At 42.3% G+C, this 21,691-nt stretch overlaps 1 protein-coding gene across 1 annotated transcript in view; it reads right to left on the bottom strand.

Annotated features, from left to right (window-relative positions):
• aldh1a2 (aldehyde dehydrogenase 1 family, member A2) overlaps positions 1 to 20,740 on the bottom strand; it is a 42,844-nt gene extending 22,104 nt beyond the window's left edge. The window contains exons 1-4 of the mRNA XM_059352237.1: positions 20,528 to 20,740; positions 3,811 to 3,915; positions 2,684 to 2,824; positions 1,959 to 2,088 (exon numbers count right to left, since the gene is read on the bottom strand). Coding sequence (XP_059208220.1) covers positions 1,959 to 2,088; positions 2,684 to 2,824; positions 3,811 to 3,915; positions 20,528 to 20,644 — 493 coding nt within the window. The 5' untranslated portion in view covers positions 20,645 to 20,740. The remainder of the gene's footprint in view (positions 1 to 1,958; positions 2,089 to 2,683; positions 2,825 to 3,810; positions 3,916 to 20,527) is intronic.
• Between the last annotated feature and the right edge of the window lie 951 nt (positions 20,741 to 21,691).

The following is a 21,691-nucleotide window of genomic DNA, read 5'->3' on the forward strand; positions in this document are numbered from 1 at the left end:
CAGGACGCTCGGCGCTCCGTCTGGCAGCAGAGAAGCTTTAGAGGGACGAAACGCTGCATCAGGAGGTTCCCACACTGAGGAAGCTCTAAAACCAGATAAAACACTCAATGCTGCATGGACACGTCATTTACCTTGACTAGATCTATTAAATTAAGATGATTAAATCCAGAAATAAGCATGTTGAACACTTAAAATAAGAAATTAACTCTTGAAACCAGATAAATGATCTGACACTTCTAAATCTAAAGTTTTTTTTTTTATCTTGGTAAGAACCAAATAATCATCAGGTCACTCTGCTCGGGCCAGTTCATCACTGCTGGCAGCTTTACTTTATCTGGTTTAAGAGTTCATTTATTATTTTAAGTGTTCAACATGCTTATTTCTAGATTTAATAATCTGAATTTAATAAATCTTGTCAAGGTAAATTATCTGTCCATGCAGCAGATTTACTGTTTGATCTGGTTTTAAACTCCTTTTATCAGTGTGTGTGCTCTCCCTTATTCTATTTTCCTTTTTTTTGCTTCCTGTTGAAACAGACTTCTCCCTCTTCGCTCCTCCTTAAAGAGGAGGTGCTGGTGGCGCCTCCTCAGGACAATAACTGTTAGTCATGTCCACTTTGATGCCTCACTCTGCTGATGTGAAGTTGTTTGGGGGTTTTCTAAACCTAAATATGCCGGACTGATAGTTGGTGAGTGTTTAGCAGCTGAAGAGTCCAACTAGCTGCTGACAACAAGCTGGAGGTTTCACCTGAACACCAACTGTTCATCTGAAATACTCATAATAATAATATAATAATAATAATAATAATACTCATAATAATCTCCAGGTATCATCCTGTAGTCCTTCCTCATACCATCATCACCTCACTGCACAAACTCACTCTGAGTCAGAGTAATATCTCAGGTCAATGTTAGATATCTGCTTATTAATGTCTGATCAGATAGTTCTTAGTCAGCAGTTTTTATTTTAGACTGTTTCACTTGTTTGATATAAAGATTCCACAGCTTTTGTCTTATTTCAAGATTTTTAATAAAAATATTCTACATCCAGATAAAAATCTTTGTATCTGTGTGAAGAAAAGTTGACTAGTTTTTATTGTGACTTTGCTGGTTTCTATAAATATAATGCCTATCATATCATTATGTCAAGATGATGGCTCTAGCATTTACTGATTATTAATTCAACAATATTTTTCAACATATTGAGAAAATAGGTCACGTGCATTTCATTAGAATCAAGAAAAAGTTACTTGTCATTAGTTAGAATACACTAATTTTCTTGGCAGATAACTTTGCTATTTTTAAACAAAATACATCTAATTTTTCTACTTTTTTCCCTTGTTTTTAACTTTATGGAGTTTTAGTCCTTTTCATCCTGTATACACCAATTGTGTCTTTTTTTTAGTCATTTTGTGTCTTTTTTAGTCATTTTGTGTCTTTTTTGTCATTTTTTAATTTTGTGACTTTTTTTGGTCATTTTGTGTCTTTTTTAGTCCTTTAGTCCAACATAAAATGTGATTTTGAATCGTTTTTGCTTTACAAAACACTATCATGCTCAATAAAGAATTTTAAATGTTTCAAATGTGAACAAAGAAAAAAGTCACTTGTTATCAGTTAGAATACACTAATTCTAAGGTATTTGTGGTTCATTAGATTAGATATTTTTACTGGTTTTGGAAAGTCTTGACAAGACTAATTTTATTGTTCCATTGGCAGATAATTTAGCTATTTTTAAGCAAAATACACCTAAGTTTTGTACTTGACTTGTTGTTCCTTTTTTTGTTTTTCCTTGTTTTTGAGAGGTGTGTGTTTGCAGTGCAACATGTCTCCAGATATCATCCTGTAATCCTTCCTGGTACCATTATCTCTCCTGGTACCATTATCTCTCCTGGTACCATTATCTCTCCTGGTACCATTATCTCTCTGGTCTGTTGACTAAAGCAGTGAGAGGGGTCTTACCCATGGGGATGGTGGTGCCGTGGATCTTGTCTGCATATCCAGCAAAGTATCTGAGTGTCTTTATGGTTCCTTGGAGGTCCACAAACAGGGTGGGCAGGAAGGGTTTCCCACTGTTCAGAGACTCGATCGTCTGAGGAGAAATATGTGATATAACCTTGTGATCCTCACAATATTCCATAGTGCTCCAGTCTTTACTCTCTCCTGCGGCTGAAATGTGACACTAAGATAACACTAAACTACAGATAGAGCCTCTGAGTTACAGTTCCAGTGTTCTCTGGGCGGCTGAGCAGCTTTATGAGTGTTTTCAGACGCAGCAGCAGCAGCTCAAAGAGCTCTGAGACGCTGCAACACCACACAAACACACAAAGAAGAAAAACAGACACTTTCTCTGCAGAAACAGTCAGAGGAGGAAGAAGTATTCACATCCTTTATTTACTGCAGTAAAAGTACTAATACACAATGTGAAATGACTCCACTACAGTAAAAGTCCTGCATTCAAAACTTACTGAAGTAAAAGTACAAAAGTATCAGCATCAAAATGTACTTAAAGTATCAAAAGTAAAAGTATATATGTATATAAATATAAAGAAACACTAAAAATACCGAAAATAAAGTTTAAAACCAAATAAATGTCAGCAGAATTAAATAATATAAAACTCTAAAATAATTGATAATGAAAAGCCAGATGAATGTTATTTTCAGTATATGTGTTGATATTAACTTACAGCTAGATAGACGGAGTCTCTCTCCACCAGGTCGGCCAGTTTGGACAGCAGCCGTCCTCTCTCCGACGCGTCCATCTTCCTCCACACCGAGCCCAGAGAGAAGGCTAGCTGAGCCGCCTGCACCGCCTTATCTACGTCAGCCTGCAAGATAGAAACATCATTATATCATCTAACCTGCAGGATAGAAACATCATTATATCATCTAACCTGCAGGATAGAAACATCTTTATATCATCTAACCTGCAGGATAGAAACATCTTTATATCATCTAACCTGCAGGATAGAAACATCATTATATCATCTAACCTGCAGGATAGAAACATCTTTATATCATCTAACCTGCAGGTTAGAAACATCATTATATCATCTAACCTGCAGGATAGAAACATCATTATATCATCTAACCTGCAGGATAGAAACATCTTTATATCATCTAACCTGCAGGATAGAAACATCATTATATCATCTAACCTGCAGGATAGAAACATCATTATATCATCTAACCTGCAGGATAGAAACATCTTTATATCATCTAACCTGCAGGATAGAAACATCATTATATCATCTAACCTGCAGGATAGAAACATCTTTATATCATCTAACCTGCAGGATAGAAACATCATTATATCACCTAACCTGCAGGATATAAACATCATTATACCATCTATGATGATTATTTGGTTCTTACCAAGATAAAAAAAAAACTTTAGATTTAGAAGTGTTAGATCATTTATCTGGTTTTAGACACACCTTTTTATCAGTGTGTGTTTTTTAACTCAACATTGTTGAAATGAGGAAGAACAGCTGGCAGCTCATCAGATCAGAATGATCTCACATTACAACTAGTTTTCACATGACAAAAGAACTACAAGGAAGGCTTAAAATTATCATATTTCAGTCATAACGCCCACAACAAAAATGTGTGGATGTTTAATTTTACAAAACATATTTAAAGAGCTTTTTTTTTTTTTACACATCTACAAATCCAACCACATTGTTTTTGTGGCACTTTTATCAGGGCGTAATTATCCTACAAATAAGATAATTATGGTGCATGTGTCAGCGCTCTGAGCCCTCCAGGTGTGTTCCCGGCACGCCATGATGTCATGATGCTGCAGAGCTTTTACCTGATCGGCTTCTTGGACCTCACAGATCTGCTCCCCGGTGGCCGGGTTGGTGGCAGGAAACACCTTCCCACTCACAGAGTCATGCCACTCATTGTTGATGAAGATCTGCACAGAAAAATACATCAAAAATGCACTTTTAGTATCTTAGTAAACAGATGGAATCAAGGATCTGGTTGGTAAACTGCAATTCAATTGATTTTTAAAATGTCATGCAGGATTAAGACTTAATCTGACACCAAAGGTAGAATCTGCAAAATATCTCTTTGCAAAATGTCACTTGAGAGAGATAGAGTTTTTTCCAGATCTGTGTTCTGTTGAGTAATGATTCATCACATGCTGGTACTTGAGACGAAGAGACGAAGAGACTTCAGGCTGTAAGAGATACCAGAGAATCTCCTGAAACCTGGACACAGATTCCTGCTGTCTAGCAGTCTGGCAGTCTAGCATCGCTCTCTGGGGAGCAGCAGCATCCAGACAAAGGGGGGCGGGGGTAAATCCCTATCAGACACCAGACCCCCCTCCCCCCCCCATACCCCCCCCCCCCCCTCAGACACACGTTTCACAACATCGCTGCTCGTTTACGAGATCATAAAACACGCAGGTTTGGTTTCTGTGATGCGTTAAAGCAAATCTTCCGTTAAACAGCCGACCGGATTCCAAACAGGACTACAGGACTACTGGACTACAGGACAACAGGACTACTGGACTACAGGACTACTGGACTACAGGACTACTGGACTATTGGACTACAGGACTACAGGACTACTGGACTATTGGACTACAGGACTACAGGACTACTGGACTATTGGACTACAGGACTATTGGACTACAGGACTACTGGACTATTGGACTACAGGACTACCGGACTACTGGACTATTGGACTACAGGACTATTGGACTACAGGACTACTGGACTATTGGACTACAGGACTATTGGACTACAGGACTACCGGACTAGAGGACTACAGGACTACTGGACTACTGGACTATTGGACTATTGGACTACAGGACTACAGGACTACAGGACTACAGGACTATTGGACTACAGGACTACTGGACTACTGGACTATTGGACTACAGGACTACTGGACTACAGGACAACAGGTCTACAGGACTAGAGGACTACTGGACTACAGGACTACTGGACTATTGGACTACAGGACTACTGGACTATTGGACTACAGAACTACTGGACTACAGGATTACAGGACTACAGGACTACAGGACTACTGGACTACTGGACTACAGGATTACAGGACTACAGGACTACAGGACTACTGGACTACTGGACTACTGAACTACAGGACTACTGGACAACAGGACTAGAGGACTACAGGACTACTGGACTATAGGACTACAGGACTACAGGACTACTGGACTACAAGACTACAGGACTAGAGGACTAGAGGACTACAGGACAACAGGACTACAGGGCTACTGGACTACAGGACTACTGGACTACAGGGCTACTGGACTACTGGACTACAGGACTACTGGACAACAGGACAACAGGACTACTGGACTACAGGACTACTGGACAACAGGACAACAGGACTACTGGACGACTGGACTACAGGACGACAGGACTATTGGACTACAGGACTACAGGACTACTGGACTATTGGACTACAGGACTATTGGACTACAGGACTACTGGACTATTGGACTACAGGACTACCGGACTACTGGACTATTGGACTACAGGACTATTGGACTACAGGACTACTGGACTATTGGACTACAGGACTATTGGACTACTGGACTATTGGACTACAGGACTACCGGACTAGAGGACTACAGGACTACTGGACTACTGGACTATTGGACTACAGGACTACAGGACTACAGGACTACAGGACTATTGGACTACAGGACTACTGGACTACTGGACTATTGGACTACAGGACTACTGGACTACAGGACAACAGGTCTACAGGACTAGAGGACTACAGGACTACTGGACTATTGGACTACAGGACTACTGGACTATTGGACTACAGAACTACTGGACTACAGGATTACAGGACTACAGGACTACAGGACTACTGGACTACTGGACTACAGGATTACAGGACTACAGGACTACAGGACTACTGGACTACTGAACTACAGGACTACAGGACTACAGGACTACTGGACTACTGAACTACAGGACTACTGGACAACAGGACTAGAGGACTACAGGACTACTGGACTATAGGACTACAGGACTACTGGACTACAGGACTACTGGACTACAAGACTACAGGACTAGAGGACTAGAGGACTACAGGACAACAGGACTACAGGGCTACTGGACTACAGGACTACTGGACTACAGGGCTACTGGACTACTGGACTACAGGACTACTGGACAACAGGACAACAGGACTACTGGACTACAGGACTACTGGACAACAGGACTACTGGACTACTGGACTACAGGACGACAGGACTACTGGACCACAGGACTACAGGACTACAGGACTACTGGACTACAGGACAACAGGACTACTGGACTACTGGACTACTGGACAACAGGACTACTGGACTACAGGACAACAGGACTACTGGACTACAGGACAACAGGACTTTTGGACTACAGGAATACTGGATTACTGGACTACTGGACAACAGGACTAGAGGACTACAGGACTACTGGACTACAGGACTACAGGACTAGAGGACTACTGGACTACAGGACAACTGGACTACAGGACTACTAGAATACTGGACTACTGGACTACAGGACTACTAGAATACAGGACTACTGGACTACAGGACTACTGGACTACAGGACTACAGGACTAGAGGACTAGAGGACTACAGAACAACAGGACTAGAGGACTACAGGAATACAGGACTAGAGGACTACAGGACTACTGGACTAGAGGACTAGAGGACTACTGGACTAGAGGACTACAGGACTAGAGGACTACTGGACTAGAGGACTACAGGACTAGAGGACTAGAGGACTACAGGACTACTGGACTAGAGGACTACAGGACTACAGGACTACTGGATTAGAGGACTACAGGACTAGAGGACTAGAGGATTACAGGATTACAGGACTACAGGACTAGAGGACTAGAGGTCTACTTGACTACTGGACTACAGGACTACTGGACTAGAGGACTAGAGGACTACAGGACTACAGGACTACTGGACTACAGGACTACAGGACTAGAGGACTAGAGAATTACAGGACTAGAGGACTACAGGACTACTGGACTAGAGGACTACAGGACTACAGGACTACAGGACTAGAGGACTACTGGACTAGAGGACTACTGGACTACAGGACTAGAGGACTACTGGACTAGAGGACTAGAGGACTACAGGACTAGAGGACTACTGGACTACAGGACTAGAGGACTAGAGGACTAGAGGACTACTGGACTACAGGACTAGAGGACTACAGGACTAGAGGACTACTGGACTAGAGGACTACTGGACTACAGGACTAGAGGACTAGAGGACTACTGGACTACAGGACTAGAGGACTAGAGGACTACTGGACTAGAGGACTAGAGGACTACAGGACTAGAGGACTAGAGGACTAGAGGACTAGAGGACTACTGGACTAGAGGACTAGGGGACTACTGGACTAGAGGACTAGAGGACTACTGGACTAGAGGACTAGAGGACTAGGGGACTATTCCAGGTCTGAGACCAGGAGAACAGCTTCCTGTTTACGAGTCACAGATGATGGTGATGTCACTAAAAGGACCTCGGGAAGAAAACTGACTGACTGTTTTATTTTGTATCTTTTTAAAACATATTTGATGAGAGAACGTGAATATTTCTTGACGTCTTTTCAAAGTGTAAGTTGGTTTAAAGGTGATAAAAGAAGTGTAATGTGATTATTATTTATATTATATTATATTATTTGGAGTTTCAGATAGATTAGTGAGAAGAAACGTCTGTTTCCTGTCTGACATGTTTAGATCCATTAGTTCTCCTCCTCTGTTTCTATTGGCTGTCAGTCGCCTGACAGATGGAGAGACAACATCTGTGTATACATGTTCTCCTGCTGCTCCTCACAGACCTGAGAGGAGGGTTCAAGGAGCTAGACTCCCTAAACTCTCCAACATGTTCTCCTCCTCAAACACTTAGTTCACCTCCTCAAACACTGAGTTCACCTCCTCAAACACTGAGTTCACCTCCTCAAACACTTAGTTCACCTCCTCAAACACTGAGTTCACCTCCTCAAACACTGAGTTCACCTCCTCAAAACACTGAGTTCACCTCCTCAGACACTGAGTTCACCTCCTCAAACACTGAGCTCACCTCCTCAAACACTGAGTTCCCCCCTCAAACACTGAGCTCACCTCCTCAAACACTGAGTTCACCTCCTCAAACACTGAGTTCACCTCCTCAGACACTGAGTTCACCTCCTCAAACACTGAGTTCACCTCCTCAAAACACTGAGTTCACCTCCTCAGACACTGAGTTCACCTCCTCAAACACTGAGTTCACCTCCTCAAACACTGAGCTCACCTCCTCAAACACTGAGTTCACCTCCTCAAACACTGAGTTCACCTCCTCAAACACTGAGTTCACCTCCTCAAACTGAACTGAACTTTAAGCTCTTTTTAATTGGCTGTAAACTATTTCTGTGTTTACTTTCACGTTGGTATAAAATACCAGAGACGCTTGGAGTCGCTCTGCCTCCTCCTCCTCCTGCTGCTCCTCCTCCCTCCTCCTTCTGCTCCTCCTCCTCCTCCTCCTGCTCCTCCTCCCTCTGCTCCTCCTCCTCCCTCCTCCTCCTGCTCCTCCTCCTGCTCCTCATTCCCACGGCTCACAGCCTCATAATGTTTCTGTCTAGAATAAATAACTCTTGCAGACGTTGAAGGTGTTCAGTATCTGTGTGTACCAGCTCACAGAACCACACACACACACACACACACACACACACACACACACACACACACACACACACACACACACACACTCATTCCTCTACGTTTCCTTTGTACTGGTCACACACACACACACAGATAGAGGAGGGGCTCCCCCCCCCCCCCCCCCCGAGGGTTCTCAGGCACCTTTAATCTGACGCTCATTAAGAGCACTTCATAAAATTGTCAGTAACGATAAGGAGCAGAGGGCCAGCTAGAAAAACAGAAAGTCCTGTAGAGCTCTGAATTAGTTTTTAAATTTATGGGGGCCAGTGAAGTGGGGGCCCTAAATCAGAGGAGCCCCCTCCCTCCCAGGAATGCAGAGCGTGGGTAGCTTTCTGTCTCAGGACGCTGCTGACGGAGGACGATGGAGCGGCCGCCACCTAAATCACCGCCAGAAAAGGAGTCTGTCAGCGGCGCTTGGCTCGGCCCTCTCTGGGCTCCGACTGGTGTCGCACTTTTGTCTCCTTCCATTGAGAGGCGTGATTAAGATGACGGGGCCCGGCACTAAATCAACTCTCCGGCTTTCTTAAAATTGCTTTTAGGATCATTTGGACGAGGGAAAGAACACAGGAATGGAAAAGCAAGTGCAAGGGAGCACGTTTCCAAATGACCAATCGTCTTTTCTTTCCCATTCCCCGCCGCTTCACCGCTTCATGTTTTAAAATCTGCACCACCAACCGGTTCCTGGGATCAACAAGATGACAATATCAGAATAAACTCTATTTAAAGCGATGAAGTATAAAACATTTTGTGCTGCTGCATTCATTTAAAAAGTGCCTTAAAGCGGGAAGAGAAGCTGTGATCTGTGAAGCCTGACGCGTAACGAGAGGCCTGATGTGGATTAGAGCTGCAGGTCAGGACTCTGCAGGGCCACGGGGCAGCTGCAAACATTTAGCAGCTCCAGACCGAACAACCGTCAGTCACACATCCACCAACAGGACGCCACGCTACACCACATTACACCACATTACACCACATCCACCAACAGGACACCACATTACACCACATTACACCACATTACACCACATTACACCAACAGGACGCCACATTACACCACATTACACCACATTACACCAACAGGACACCACATTACACCAACAGGACACCACATTACACCACATTACACCAACAGGACACCACATTACACCACATTACACCACATTACACCACATTACACCACATCCACCAACAGGACACCACATTACACCACATTACACCAACAGGACACCACATTACACCAACAGGACACCACATCCACCAACAGGACACCACATTACACCACATCACACCAACAGGACACCACATCCACCAACAGGACACCACGTTACACCACATTACACCAACAGGACACCACATTACACCACATTACACCAACAGGACACCACATCCACCAACAGGACACCACATTACACCACATCCACCAACAGGACACCACATCCACCAACAGGACGCCACATCCACCACATTACACCAACAGGACACCACATCCACCAACAGGACACCACATTACACCACATCACACCAACAGGACACCACATTACACCACATTACACCAACAGGACACCACATCCACCAACAGGACACCACATCCACCAACAGGACACCACATTACACCAACAGGACGCCACGCTACACCACATCACACCAACAGGACACCACATTACACCACATTACACCAACAGGACACCACATTACACCACATTACACCAACAGGACACCACATCCACCAACAGGACGCCACGCTACACCACATCACACCAACAGGACACCACATTACACCACATTACACCAACAGGACACCACATTACACCACATTACACCAACAGGACACCACATCCACCAACAGGACGCCACGCTACATCACATCACACCAACAGGACACCACATCCACCAACAGGACGCCACGCTACACCACATTACACCACATTACACCAACAGGACACCACATTACACCACATTACTCCAACAGGACGCCACGCTACACCACATTACACCACATTACACCAACAGGACACCACGTTACACCACATTACACCAACAGGACACCAACAGGACACCACATTACACCACATTACACCAACAGGACACCACATTACACCACATTACACCAACAGGACACCAACAGGACACCAACAGGACGCCACGCTACACCACATCACACCACATTACACCACATTACACCAACAGGACACCACGTTACACCACATTACACCAACAGGACACCACATTACACCACATTACACCACATTACACCACATTACACCACATTACACCACATCACACCAACAGGACACCACATTACACCACATCCACCAACAGGACGCCACGCTACACCACATTACACCAACAGGACACCACATCCACCAACATGACACCACATTACACCACATCCACCAACAGGACACCACATTACACCACATCACACCAACAGGACGCCACGTTACACCACATTACACCACATTACACCACATCCACCAACAGGACACCAACAGGACACCACATTACACCACATCACACCAACAGGACACCACATTACACCACATCACACCAACAGGACACCACATTACACCACATTACACCAACAGGACACCACATTACACCACATCACACCAACAGGACACCAACAGGACACCACATTACACCACATTACACCACATCCACCAACAGGACACCAACAGGACACCACATTACACCACATTACACCAACAGGACACCACATTACACCACATTACACCAACAGGACACCACATTACACCACATCACACCAACAGGACACCAACAGGACACCACATTACACCACATTACACCAACAGGACACCACATTACACCACATCACACCAACAGGATGCCACGTTACACCACATTACACCAACAGGACACCACATTACACCACATTACACCACATCACACCAACAGGACACCAACAGGACACCACATTACACCACATTACACCACATCCACCAACAGGACACCACATTACACCACATCACATCGAGCCGAGCCGGCGCTTTGCTAATTTTGGCCTTTTCCTGCAGGTGTCTGATCTTCTCTTCCAAAAGGTTCAATGAACTCAGAATAAAAAATTAAAAAACACATTTCTTAATCGTGCACTGAATAAAAATGTCATTGTGTTTTCAAAACTTTGCATGATTTTTTGTGATAATTCATGTTTTTCAGGAGTGAACTGTAATGGGAAGTAAGAAATGCCAAAAGTCTGAAGCCAACAAACCAACAAACCAACATCTGTTTGGCTCTCTGCTGCTTCTCACACGGCTGCAGGATATGTAACGTTACTCACTGCTGCTTTTCTTCTCTTTTCCAAAGAGAGGGGGTTAGGGCTTGGATGAGGGGGTTTTATACATATATATATATATATATATATATATATGCTTCTATATGTGTGTGTTTATGCACAGCGCGGCCAGATTCCCAGCCAGCCAGCCGAGCCGAGCCGGGCCGGGCCGAGCCGGGCCGAGCCGGGCCGGGCCGGGCCGAGCCGGGCCGAGCCGGGCCGAGCCGGGCCGAGCCGGGCCGAGCCGAGCCGGGCCGAGCCGAGCCGGGCCGGGCCGGGCCGGGCCGAGCCGGGCCGGGCACCTGCACCGCTGTGAGTCTGTGCAGGAAGTTTCATATCCTCCTATCACAGGACTCTGTTTCCTCTCTGGACGGCCTTATAATTACTGTTACTGTGAAAGTGGAGAGCAGCTGGTGTGTTTTTCTCCGTCCTCTCTCCACATGTCTGACACCACGCAGCCTGGTGTTTCTCACACAACGCCGCCCGGCGCTGGCGGGTTTGGCGAGGGCGACCTGGCTGTCAGAACGTCTCCGTCCGACTGCTTCAAACTCACAACGTATGAGAGAATCTCTAATTTAACATGAGGCTGTAATTACAAACACTTCTATGTTGATTCACCATGAAACTCAGTCTGTGCAGCAGATTAAAGCCTTTCTGAGGATTAAATGCTGCTAATTACTTTATAACTTCTGTAAAAGCCAACAGGCATATTAGACTTTGGTTTTTACAGCTGAATGCATCATTTCTGGGCAGATTCTTTCCTAAACCTGCAGCAGGCCAACACTATCTGTGTTCATGCTACAACTATAAAGATACGGTTAGTTTTTAAATAATCCTGCTGACAAACAAACCAACAACATGGAGGAAACAAATTCATATCTAATATCAGAAGTTAGTGAAGTCATTAATGAATCAAATCAGCATCTATGAACCCAACAACTTTCTAATATCCAAATAGAGCAAAATACAACACAAAACCTGTCACCTTTAACATTAATATGATATTATTAACAAGGTATCAGAGTTTAAAGTATTGCCCAACTATGATCTGTTGTCAGTTGCAGCGACTGTTAAAGGAATGAAAGAAGAAGGTCAAGTTTCTGGCAGGAAAACATTGAAACTTTAAACCCTTTTCTCAGTGGAAATATGTTTAAAGAGCCTCCCTTAAATATGTTTTAAACCCGTAGATAAGGAAATGTTTTCAGTATAATAACTGTTTGTAGCAGTGAATCAGTGCAACATGTCAATAAGATCAGAACAACATCCACAGATCAAATGTTCAGATTGTTAAGAAACAGTTTGATTTCCATGAATCAACATTAAAAGTGTCCTTCTCCTCTCAGAGTGTTTTTTCTCTTGGAACATCTGAGGTTTGATGGGTTTCCTGTGTACTTAACCGTTCTCTAAATCTCAGGTCAAGGAAATGTTTAAAGAACAGTAGTTTGACTCGTGGGATCGGTGGACAAAGAGGAAGTCATTTTTAACGAAATGTGAAGCTTTTCCGCAGACAAACAAACATCTAGAAAGAGTTTCTGGGTCTCTGCTGGTTCTGATTTATGAAGCACACACTGTAAAAACTGAACTCTAAGTCAGGTTAAATATGTTATATCTGCTTATTAATGTCTGATCAGATAGTTCTTCTTAGTCAGCAGTTTTTATCTTAGACTAAATATAATGCCTATCATATCATTATGTCAAGATGATGGCTCTAGCATTTACTGATTATTAATTCAAGAATATTTTTACACATATTGAGAAAATAGGTCACGTGTATTTCATTAGAATCCAGAAAAAGTCACTTGTTATCAGTTAGAATACATTAATTCTAAGGTATTTGTGGTTCATTGAGATTAGATGTTTTTACTGGATTTGGAAAGACAAATTTTCTTGTTCCTTTTTTAAAAAATTGTTTTTAAAAAGCAATGAAACTATTTATTTAAGTATTTATTTCCTGTTTTATTTATTTTATTGTTTTTGTTTGCTTGTTTATGTACAGCACTTTGTTGCGGCTGTTGTTGTTTTTATAACAAATAAACTTGAGTTGAGTTGAGTTTGCAGATAATTTTGCTAATTTTAAGCAAAATACACCTAATTTTTGTCCTTTTGTCTTGCTTTTTAGAGGATTTCCTCGTTGTCTGTCAGACGTCTGCAGACTGAAGGAGTTAACAGGAGGAGGAGCTGCAGACTGAAGGAGTTAACAGGAGGAGCTGCAGACTGAAGGAGTTAACAGGAGGAGCTGTAGACTGAAGGAGTTAACAGGAGGAGCTGCAGACTGAAGGAGTTAACAGGAGGAGCCTCAGACTGAAGGAGTTAACAGGAGGAGCTGCAGACTGAAGGAGTTAACAGGAGGAGGAGCTGCAGACTGAAGGAGTTAACAGGAGGAGCCTCAGACTGAAGGAGTTAACAGGAGGAGCTGCAGACTGAAGGAGTTAACAGGAGGAGGAGCTGCAGACTGAAGGAGTTAACAGGAGGAGCTGACGTCTCATAATTTACGATCGCTGCATTAGGAGCATTTCACACCGACGGACACGTTAATGGAGCTGCACACGAAGCTGTCAGAGATCAGAGATAGTTCTACACACTGGGAGGGGGAACTGGGAGAACTGGGAGGTTGGGTAAGCAAAGGCAGAGGGAGGAGGAGGAGGAGGTGGAGGAGCAGGAGGAGCAGGAGCAGGAGGAGGAGCAGGAGCAGGAGGAGGAGCAGGAGGAGGAGGAGGAGGAGGAGGAGGAGCAGGAAGGAGGGAAGAGTTCTGGCTGTGCTGGTTGTGATAAATCACTGAGTTGCTCAGTATCCTGTAACTGTGGAGCGTTTGATGTTGATGGTAGATGGAGGTGGAGGGGTGGAGGGGTGGAGGGTGGAGGGGTGGAGGGTGGAGGGTGGAGGGTGGAGGGGTGGAAGGGTGGAGGGTGGAGGGTGGAGGGTGGAGGGGTGGAGGGTGGAGGGTGGAGGGTTTGAAGGTTTGAAGGTTTGAAGTGAAGCAGAGCTGCAGGTCAGGCCGTGGCGAGGCCGTGGCGAGGCCGTGGCGAGGCCGTGGCGAGGCCGTGGCGAGGCCGTGGCGAGGCCGTGGCAGGCGGGACTCGAACCCCCACACAGAGACAGCGAGTCATAATTTACAGCCTGCTGGACAGCAGCGAGCATCAGGGAGCCTCCAGCTCCATCTGTGTTATCTCAGTCAGTGACAGATTGATGAGCCTCTCATTCATCCACACTGAGAGCATGTCTCAGGTTCTCATAGGTTCCTACGGTGAACCAGCACTAATGCCACCATGAGCCAAGCAACAAGGAGAATTTATAACTGTTGATTAGTTTAAGAGATCAGTAACTCAAACAATCAACAAGACAGATCGTGTCCCTGTTAGTTCTCATGTTATTGATCCATTAAAGAATTAAAACTAAACCACGACTAGAAAACACTGATTTATTTTTAACCCTTTGATGCACAACATGGTTTTTATATTCTAAATCTGTGCAATAAATTAATTTCATCATTCAGTATTGCAGGTTTTCCTCAATTAACTTGTTTTTGATCATCATACACCCTAATTTTATGTTTTCGTTTATTACTTTTAAACCCTTTTTTCATCACTATGCTTCTAATGCAAAAGGTCATTAATGACCCATGTGTGTAAACTTGATTTAATAATACAAAAAATATTTTTCTGCATAAAGTATGAAAGGAAAAATAGATATAATGATCTGTTGTAATAATTAAAAAAATATATTGAAACAGACAGCAGCATGAAACTAGAAAATTTCCTCTGGGGAAATTCTGAAAGGGCCACGGGGGCTACTGCCGGTGTGTGTACACTATGATGAGATTCTTCAGAGATTTATAACTATGCCCTTTAACCTCAAAATGTGTGTGTGTGTGTGAGTGTGTGAATCGTGTATCTGGAGGAGTGTGCGCACTTACGCGCGCATTTGTGTGTGTGTGTGTGTGTATCTGTAACTGTAATCACATCAAAGATCAAAGGCAATCAGATCAAAGCAATCAACAGAATTAACTGCCACCTGAATGTACCGGCACAGTGACAGCAGCCAGAGGTGGACAGACTGGAATTTCTGGCCTCGAACAGAAAACATTTTTGGCAAAACCATAATACCTATCATTGATCCGACTTCACTTTGAGCGTCCTGAGTTCTTCCTGAACGTCTACATATGTTTTTTTTAAGAAAAATGAAAAAATAGCTTTGTTAGAGAGATCTAAAATAAACTGTTACATCTCCCTTTTTCAGAAATCTTCCTGCGTTTTTAATATGGGACCCAATGAGGCTGTTGGTGGTGTTGGTGGATCATCTGTGCGTCCTACGCCCAAACTATAACTCTGACAGCTTTATTTTTTTTAATTTTTAAACGTCTACTTCTCCGGCATAATTTCACCTAGAGACTCCATTTAAACTTTAAACAGTAGACACAAGTCTTGTGTATCGGTGTATTAATCCACGTTTCGATAGGTCATATAGTTTTTTATCAATCCCTGTTCAATGACCATGATCATTTTTGGAGAAATTCTGAGATTATAATGGGTGTGTATTGCACGGAATGTTCGTGTCACAGTGTGTGACATCATCGCCAGAGTGTAGAGGGAGAGAAAAAACTGTCAAAAAATAAATTTGAAAACTGCGCTCCAGGCCGCAAATTCCACTCTACAGAAATAATTTATACATAGAAACGTAGGAAAATTAGTCTTCTCCCTCACAATCCTCTGGTAAAGCTGTCAGAGTTATAGTTTGGGCGTAGGACGCACAGATGATCCACCAACACCACCAACAGCCTCATTGGCTCCCATATTAAAAACACAGGAAGATTTCAGAAAAAAGGAGATGTAACAGTCTTTTAGATCGCTCTAACAAAGCTATTTTTTAATTTTTCTTTAAAAAAAATCATATGTAGACGTTCAGGAAGAACTCAGGACGCTCAAAGTGAAGTCGGATCAATGATAGGTATTATGGTTTTGCCAAAAATGCTTTCTGTTCGAGGCCAGAAATTCCACCTGTCAATGTTCCGGGACATTAACAGGTGTCAGTTAATTCTGTTGATTGCTTTGATCTGATTGCCTTTGATCTTTGATGTGATTACAGTTACAGATACACACACACACACACATGCGTAAGCACGCACACTCCTCACACATGCATACACATGCTTCAAGCGCACGCACGCACACGCACACACACATTTTGAGGGCATAGTTTGAAATCTCTGAAGAATCTCATCATAGTGTACACACACCGGCAGTAGCCCCCGTGGCCCTTTCAGAATTTCCCCAGAGGAAATTTTCTAGTTATTCATATCAATTGGCTAAAATGCAATCATGTTGTTAAAGCTTAACTTTTTCTCTTTTTTTTTACAGACTGCTCCTTCACTAAGTGTTGCTTTAACAACTCGTTATCACTGACTGCTGTGGAAAACAACAACAACAACAACAACAACAACAGTATCAACCACTAAAACTAATAAATATCAGGAAGAAGTTTCTCTGTTTGCTTCTAATGATTCATAAATGAAGATTCTTTCTTCTTCTCTGATTCTGCCACAAGCTGAAAACAACAATAAATATCTATCAGGATCTTATTTATGGCTTCCTCCATCCTCCAATCAACCTTTAAACTGTCTCATAAGACAGACAGAGAGAGAGACAGAGAGACAGAGAGACAGACAGACAGAGAGACAGACAGAGAGACAGAGAGACAGAGAGAGAGACAGACAGACAGACAGAGAGACGGGGAACTCCAGCGTGACGGAGGTGAGACAGTATGAAGAGCTGAACTGATTTTATCAGTGAGAAGTTCATGAGTCGGTGAAAAGGACAAAGGGGCAAACCTTGACTGGAACAACCTTTTTATCTCAGCTATAGAATCAGACGATCAGTAACGTTCAGTAACGTATCAGTAATATATCAGTAACGTATCAGTAACGTATCAGTAATATATCAGTAACGTATCAGTAATATATCAGTAACGTATCAGTAACGTATCAGTAACGTATCAGTAATATATCAGTAATATATCAGTAAGGTATCAGTAACGTATCAGTAACGTATCAGTAACGTATCAGTAACGTATCAGTAACATATCAGTAATATATCAGTAACGTATCAGTAACGTATCAGTAACGTATCAGTAACGTATCAGTAATATATCAGTAATATATCAGTAATATATCAGTAACGTATCAGTAATATATCAGTAACGTATCAGTAATATATCAGTAAGGTATCAGCGTCTCTGTATCTCTTAAGGTCGATCACATGTCGTCCAGCGTTGCAAAACACAGATAGGAAACACTGAAAATGCCTTCAGCTTACAGGAAACATTTAAAAAAGGACTAAAAACTTTCCTTTGGTTCCTCCCTTCTACATGGTTTTTACATTATGTATCTACATTTTGTATCTACATCTACATTATATATATACATAATAACTAATGTAAAGTGCATCACAAATAAAATGTATTATTATTATTATTATTATTATGTGAGGGAGGAACGGTGCAGCTCTGCAGCTCTACAACGAGCAGCGCTGCTGGTTCCAGTCGCTGCTGGAGAACAGGAACAGGGTGTGAGGAGGAACCGCCAGGGGCCCCATAAATCAGGGCCCTCTGCCCCCTACGTCCACCAAACCAACAGGGACTCCATGAACCAAATTCCTGGGGGTTAATTCACCAAGTCGCTCCCTAAATGTCCTCCGGAGCCTTGAAGTAACTCTGAGAGGGAAAGGAAAGCGTCTATATATTATATATATTATATATATAGATATATATTATATAAATATAGAGAGAGAGAGCCTGAAGCGTCCTCAGCAGCAACAATCTGCCCTTTGCACTTAAAACTGTGAGTTATGTGTTAACACAAAGCAATCAGAGCAGCGAGTGAAGTGACAGCACGCTATCATCACGCTGACCTCTATGAGACGTGAACTTTAATCTCCATAATCATAAAAACACTTGTTCTGCAGCTAAAAGACCCTCAGAGAGAGAACAGAACAGCCAGCAGGCTTTAACACAGATCAATAATAAAATAAAATAAAAACTAATCAAACAGGCTCCACATCGTTTCTTATCACTTCTATTTTCTAACTTCATTCAAAGCTCGAAAACTTTAATGAGAAAATCAGAGATTGGTCTGTTAATGATTGATTCACTTATGTAAGTTTTTTTATTGCTTCGACTACTGTTTTTTATTATGGTGAGGAAATCTTTAAGCCTTTAACTATGAAATAAAGGACTCATGTATACAGAATCCTCACCGGATGTTTGAATCTAAATCCCTCTGAAAGCTTCTTTTTTTTTACATGATTTGTTTCATGACTCAGATATAAAGTTCTTTGTTTGCTTCCAGCTGTTGCTGCATCCTCTCCTTCTCTTCTCCTCCCACACTCTGATCCAAAGCTGCTCTATGATAAAACATTTGTTCTTTGGCAACAAGCATTTTATATTAAATCATTTATTCCCTTAAAAAAAACTTGGCTGTCGTGTAATTACGTGAAATCTCCTGATTTATTACTGTGATTAGTGAAAGAAAAGGCTTCATTAAAACGAAGAAGGAATTTGTTCTGAGTTGTTGATACACACACTGAAAATTAATTAATTAAATTAAGAACTTTATGACTCATTTATTACCACAAAAACACTGACACGAAACATTATAATTAGAATGCAAAAATTAAAAGAAAATATGTGTAATATAATTTTAATAAGAACTCATTTAATTGCTTTCTTTTATGTCCCTTTATGAAGCCACTTAAATTAAAAATAATTACTATAATTAATTTGCTTTCCATGCAGTGAAAACATGCTGCTCTGTGTCTTCAGGTGCATTTGTGAAATAAATATAATAATATTAGAAAAAAAAGAATATTGGAAAAAGTTAATTGTCCTGTGACTTTTTTATATAATATATTAATTTTAGACAGATTTCCAAATGACACGCCCTGATTAATTATTAATAGGCCTGCGTCCTTTTTACGGCAATTATAATCAGTACATTATTATTATCATTAATTATCATAACCCTAAACCAGATTTATGCAGAGACTCAAATATAAAAATCTGCTTTTTTTAAGACCTAGAACACACACACACACTCACACACACACACACACACACACACACACACACACACTCAGATCAGTTAAAATAAGTCTATTTCTGCTCTATTTCTGTAGTTAAAATCATGTTTTTGACGCGTAAAAAGACTCTTTACTGGTTTAAACTTTAATCCGGATCTGAAGTGGAAGTTTATAAAGTTTAGTTTGTGCAGATTGAGACTCCGCTGATCCAGACTGATCCTGAAGCTTCAGCTGCTGACACGCTACAAGTTTCTCTATTTAAAGTTAAAGACAAACACAGAGACCCGGAGCGCAAAGAGAGTCCGTCCGCGTAAAGAGACTCTCCGCTCGGTCAGGGACAGAAACAGAGAAACTAGAGAGAAACTAGAGAGGAACTAGAGAGACTGGGACCAGAGAGACTGGGACCAGAGAGACTGGGACCAGAGAGACTGGGACCAGAGAGACTGGGACAGAAACAGAAACAGGGACCGACCTTGGTGTACTTGATCTCCGGGTTGGGCACCGGGGAGGGCATCAGCTGGAGGGATGCCATGAGAGCAGCGGGGTCGCTCTTCAGCTCTCCGGGGACCTGGATCTGACTGGAAGTCATCGGGACGTCTCTCCTGTCTGTCTGCCTGTCTGTCTGCCTGTCTGCCTGTCTGTCTGTCTGCTGCTGCTGCGCCTCTCGGGGGGTTTTAACAGATTTCTGATTAGGACTTTGGTTTCTTCCTGGGTTTATAGCCAGGTGTCAGCCGCGCTTCTCTCTCATTGGGCAGAGAAAAGGGCTGTCCTCCTGAAATTAAATTCACCCATTTACATAAAGGACCTCAGCCATGCACCCCACCCACACACACACACACACACACACACACACACACACACACACACACACACACACACACACACACTCCCCTCTCTCTGCTGCACATGATTCACAGTTTTACACACACAGAAACACATCAAACATTAAGAAAACACACTGGAGTTTATATTAATGTTGATCACAGGTAGAATATGAACTTTATAGAAAGGCTGTGAGGTTTAAACCCACTTACAATGGGTTTAAATGACATTAAACCCATTGTAAGGGGTTTTAAATGACATTAAACCCACTTTAAAGGGTTTAAATGACATAAAACCCACTTTAAGGGGTTTTAAAATACATTAAACCCACTTTAAGGGGTTTTGAAATACATTAAACCCACTTTAAGGGGTTTTGAAATACATTAAACCCACTTTAAGGGGTTTTAAATGACATTAAACCAACTTTAAGAGGGTTTAAATGACATTAAACCCACTTTAAGGGTTTTTCAAATACATTAAACCAACTTTAAAGGGTTTTAAAATACATTAAACTCACTTTAAGGGGTTTTAAAAGACATTAAACCAACTTTAAAGGGTTTTAAAAGACATTAAACCCACTTTAAGGGGTTTTAAAAGACATTAAACACACTTTAAGGGGTTTAAATGTTCTCTCTTTGGTGAAACTTACTGCAACTTTATCATCTAAAGACCCTTTACACATATTTAAGTCAATCTAGTAGATATTTTTAGACATTTTTATCTTTAAAAGTCATGATCTTTATCACTTGTTATGCAATTAAAGATGTCTAAACTCTATTTTCTGTCTCTAGAAGTTCATTTCTGACCACAAGGC

This window comes from Centropristis striata, chromosome 2, assembly GCF_030273125.1.
Source record: "Centropristis striata isolate RG_2023a ecotype Rhode Island chromosome 2, C.striata_1.0, whole genome shotgun sequence".
NCBI classification, from domain to species: Eukaryota; Metazoa; Chordata; class Actinopteri; order Perciformes; family Serranidae; genus Centropristis; species Centropristis striata.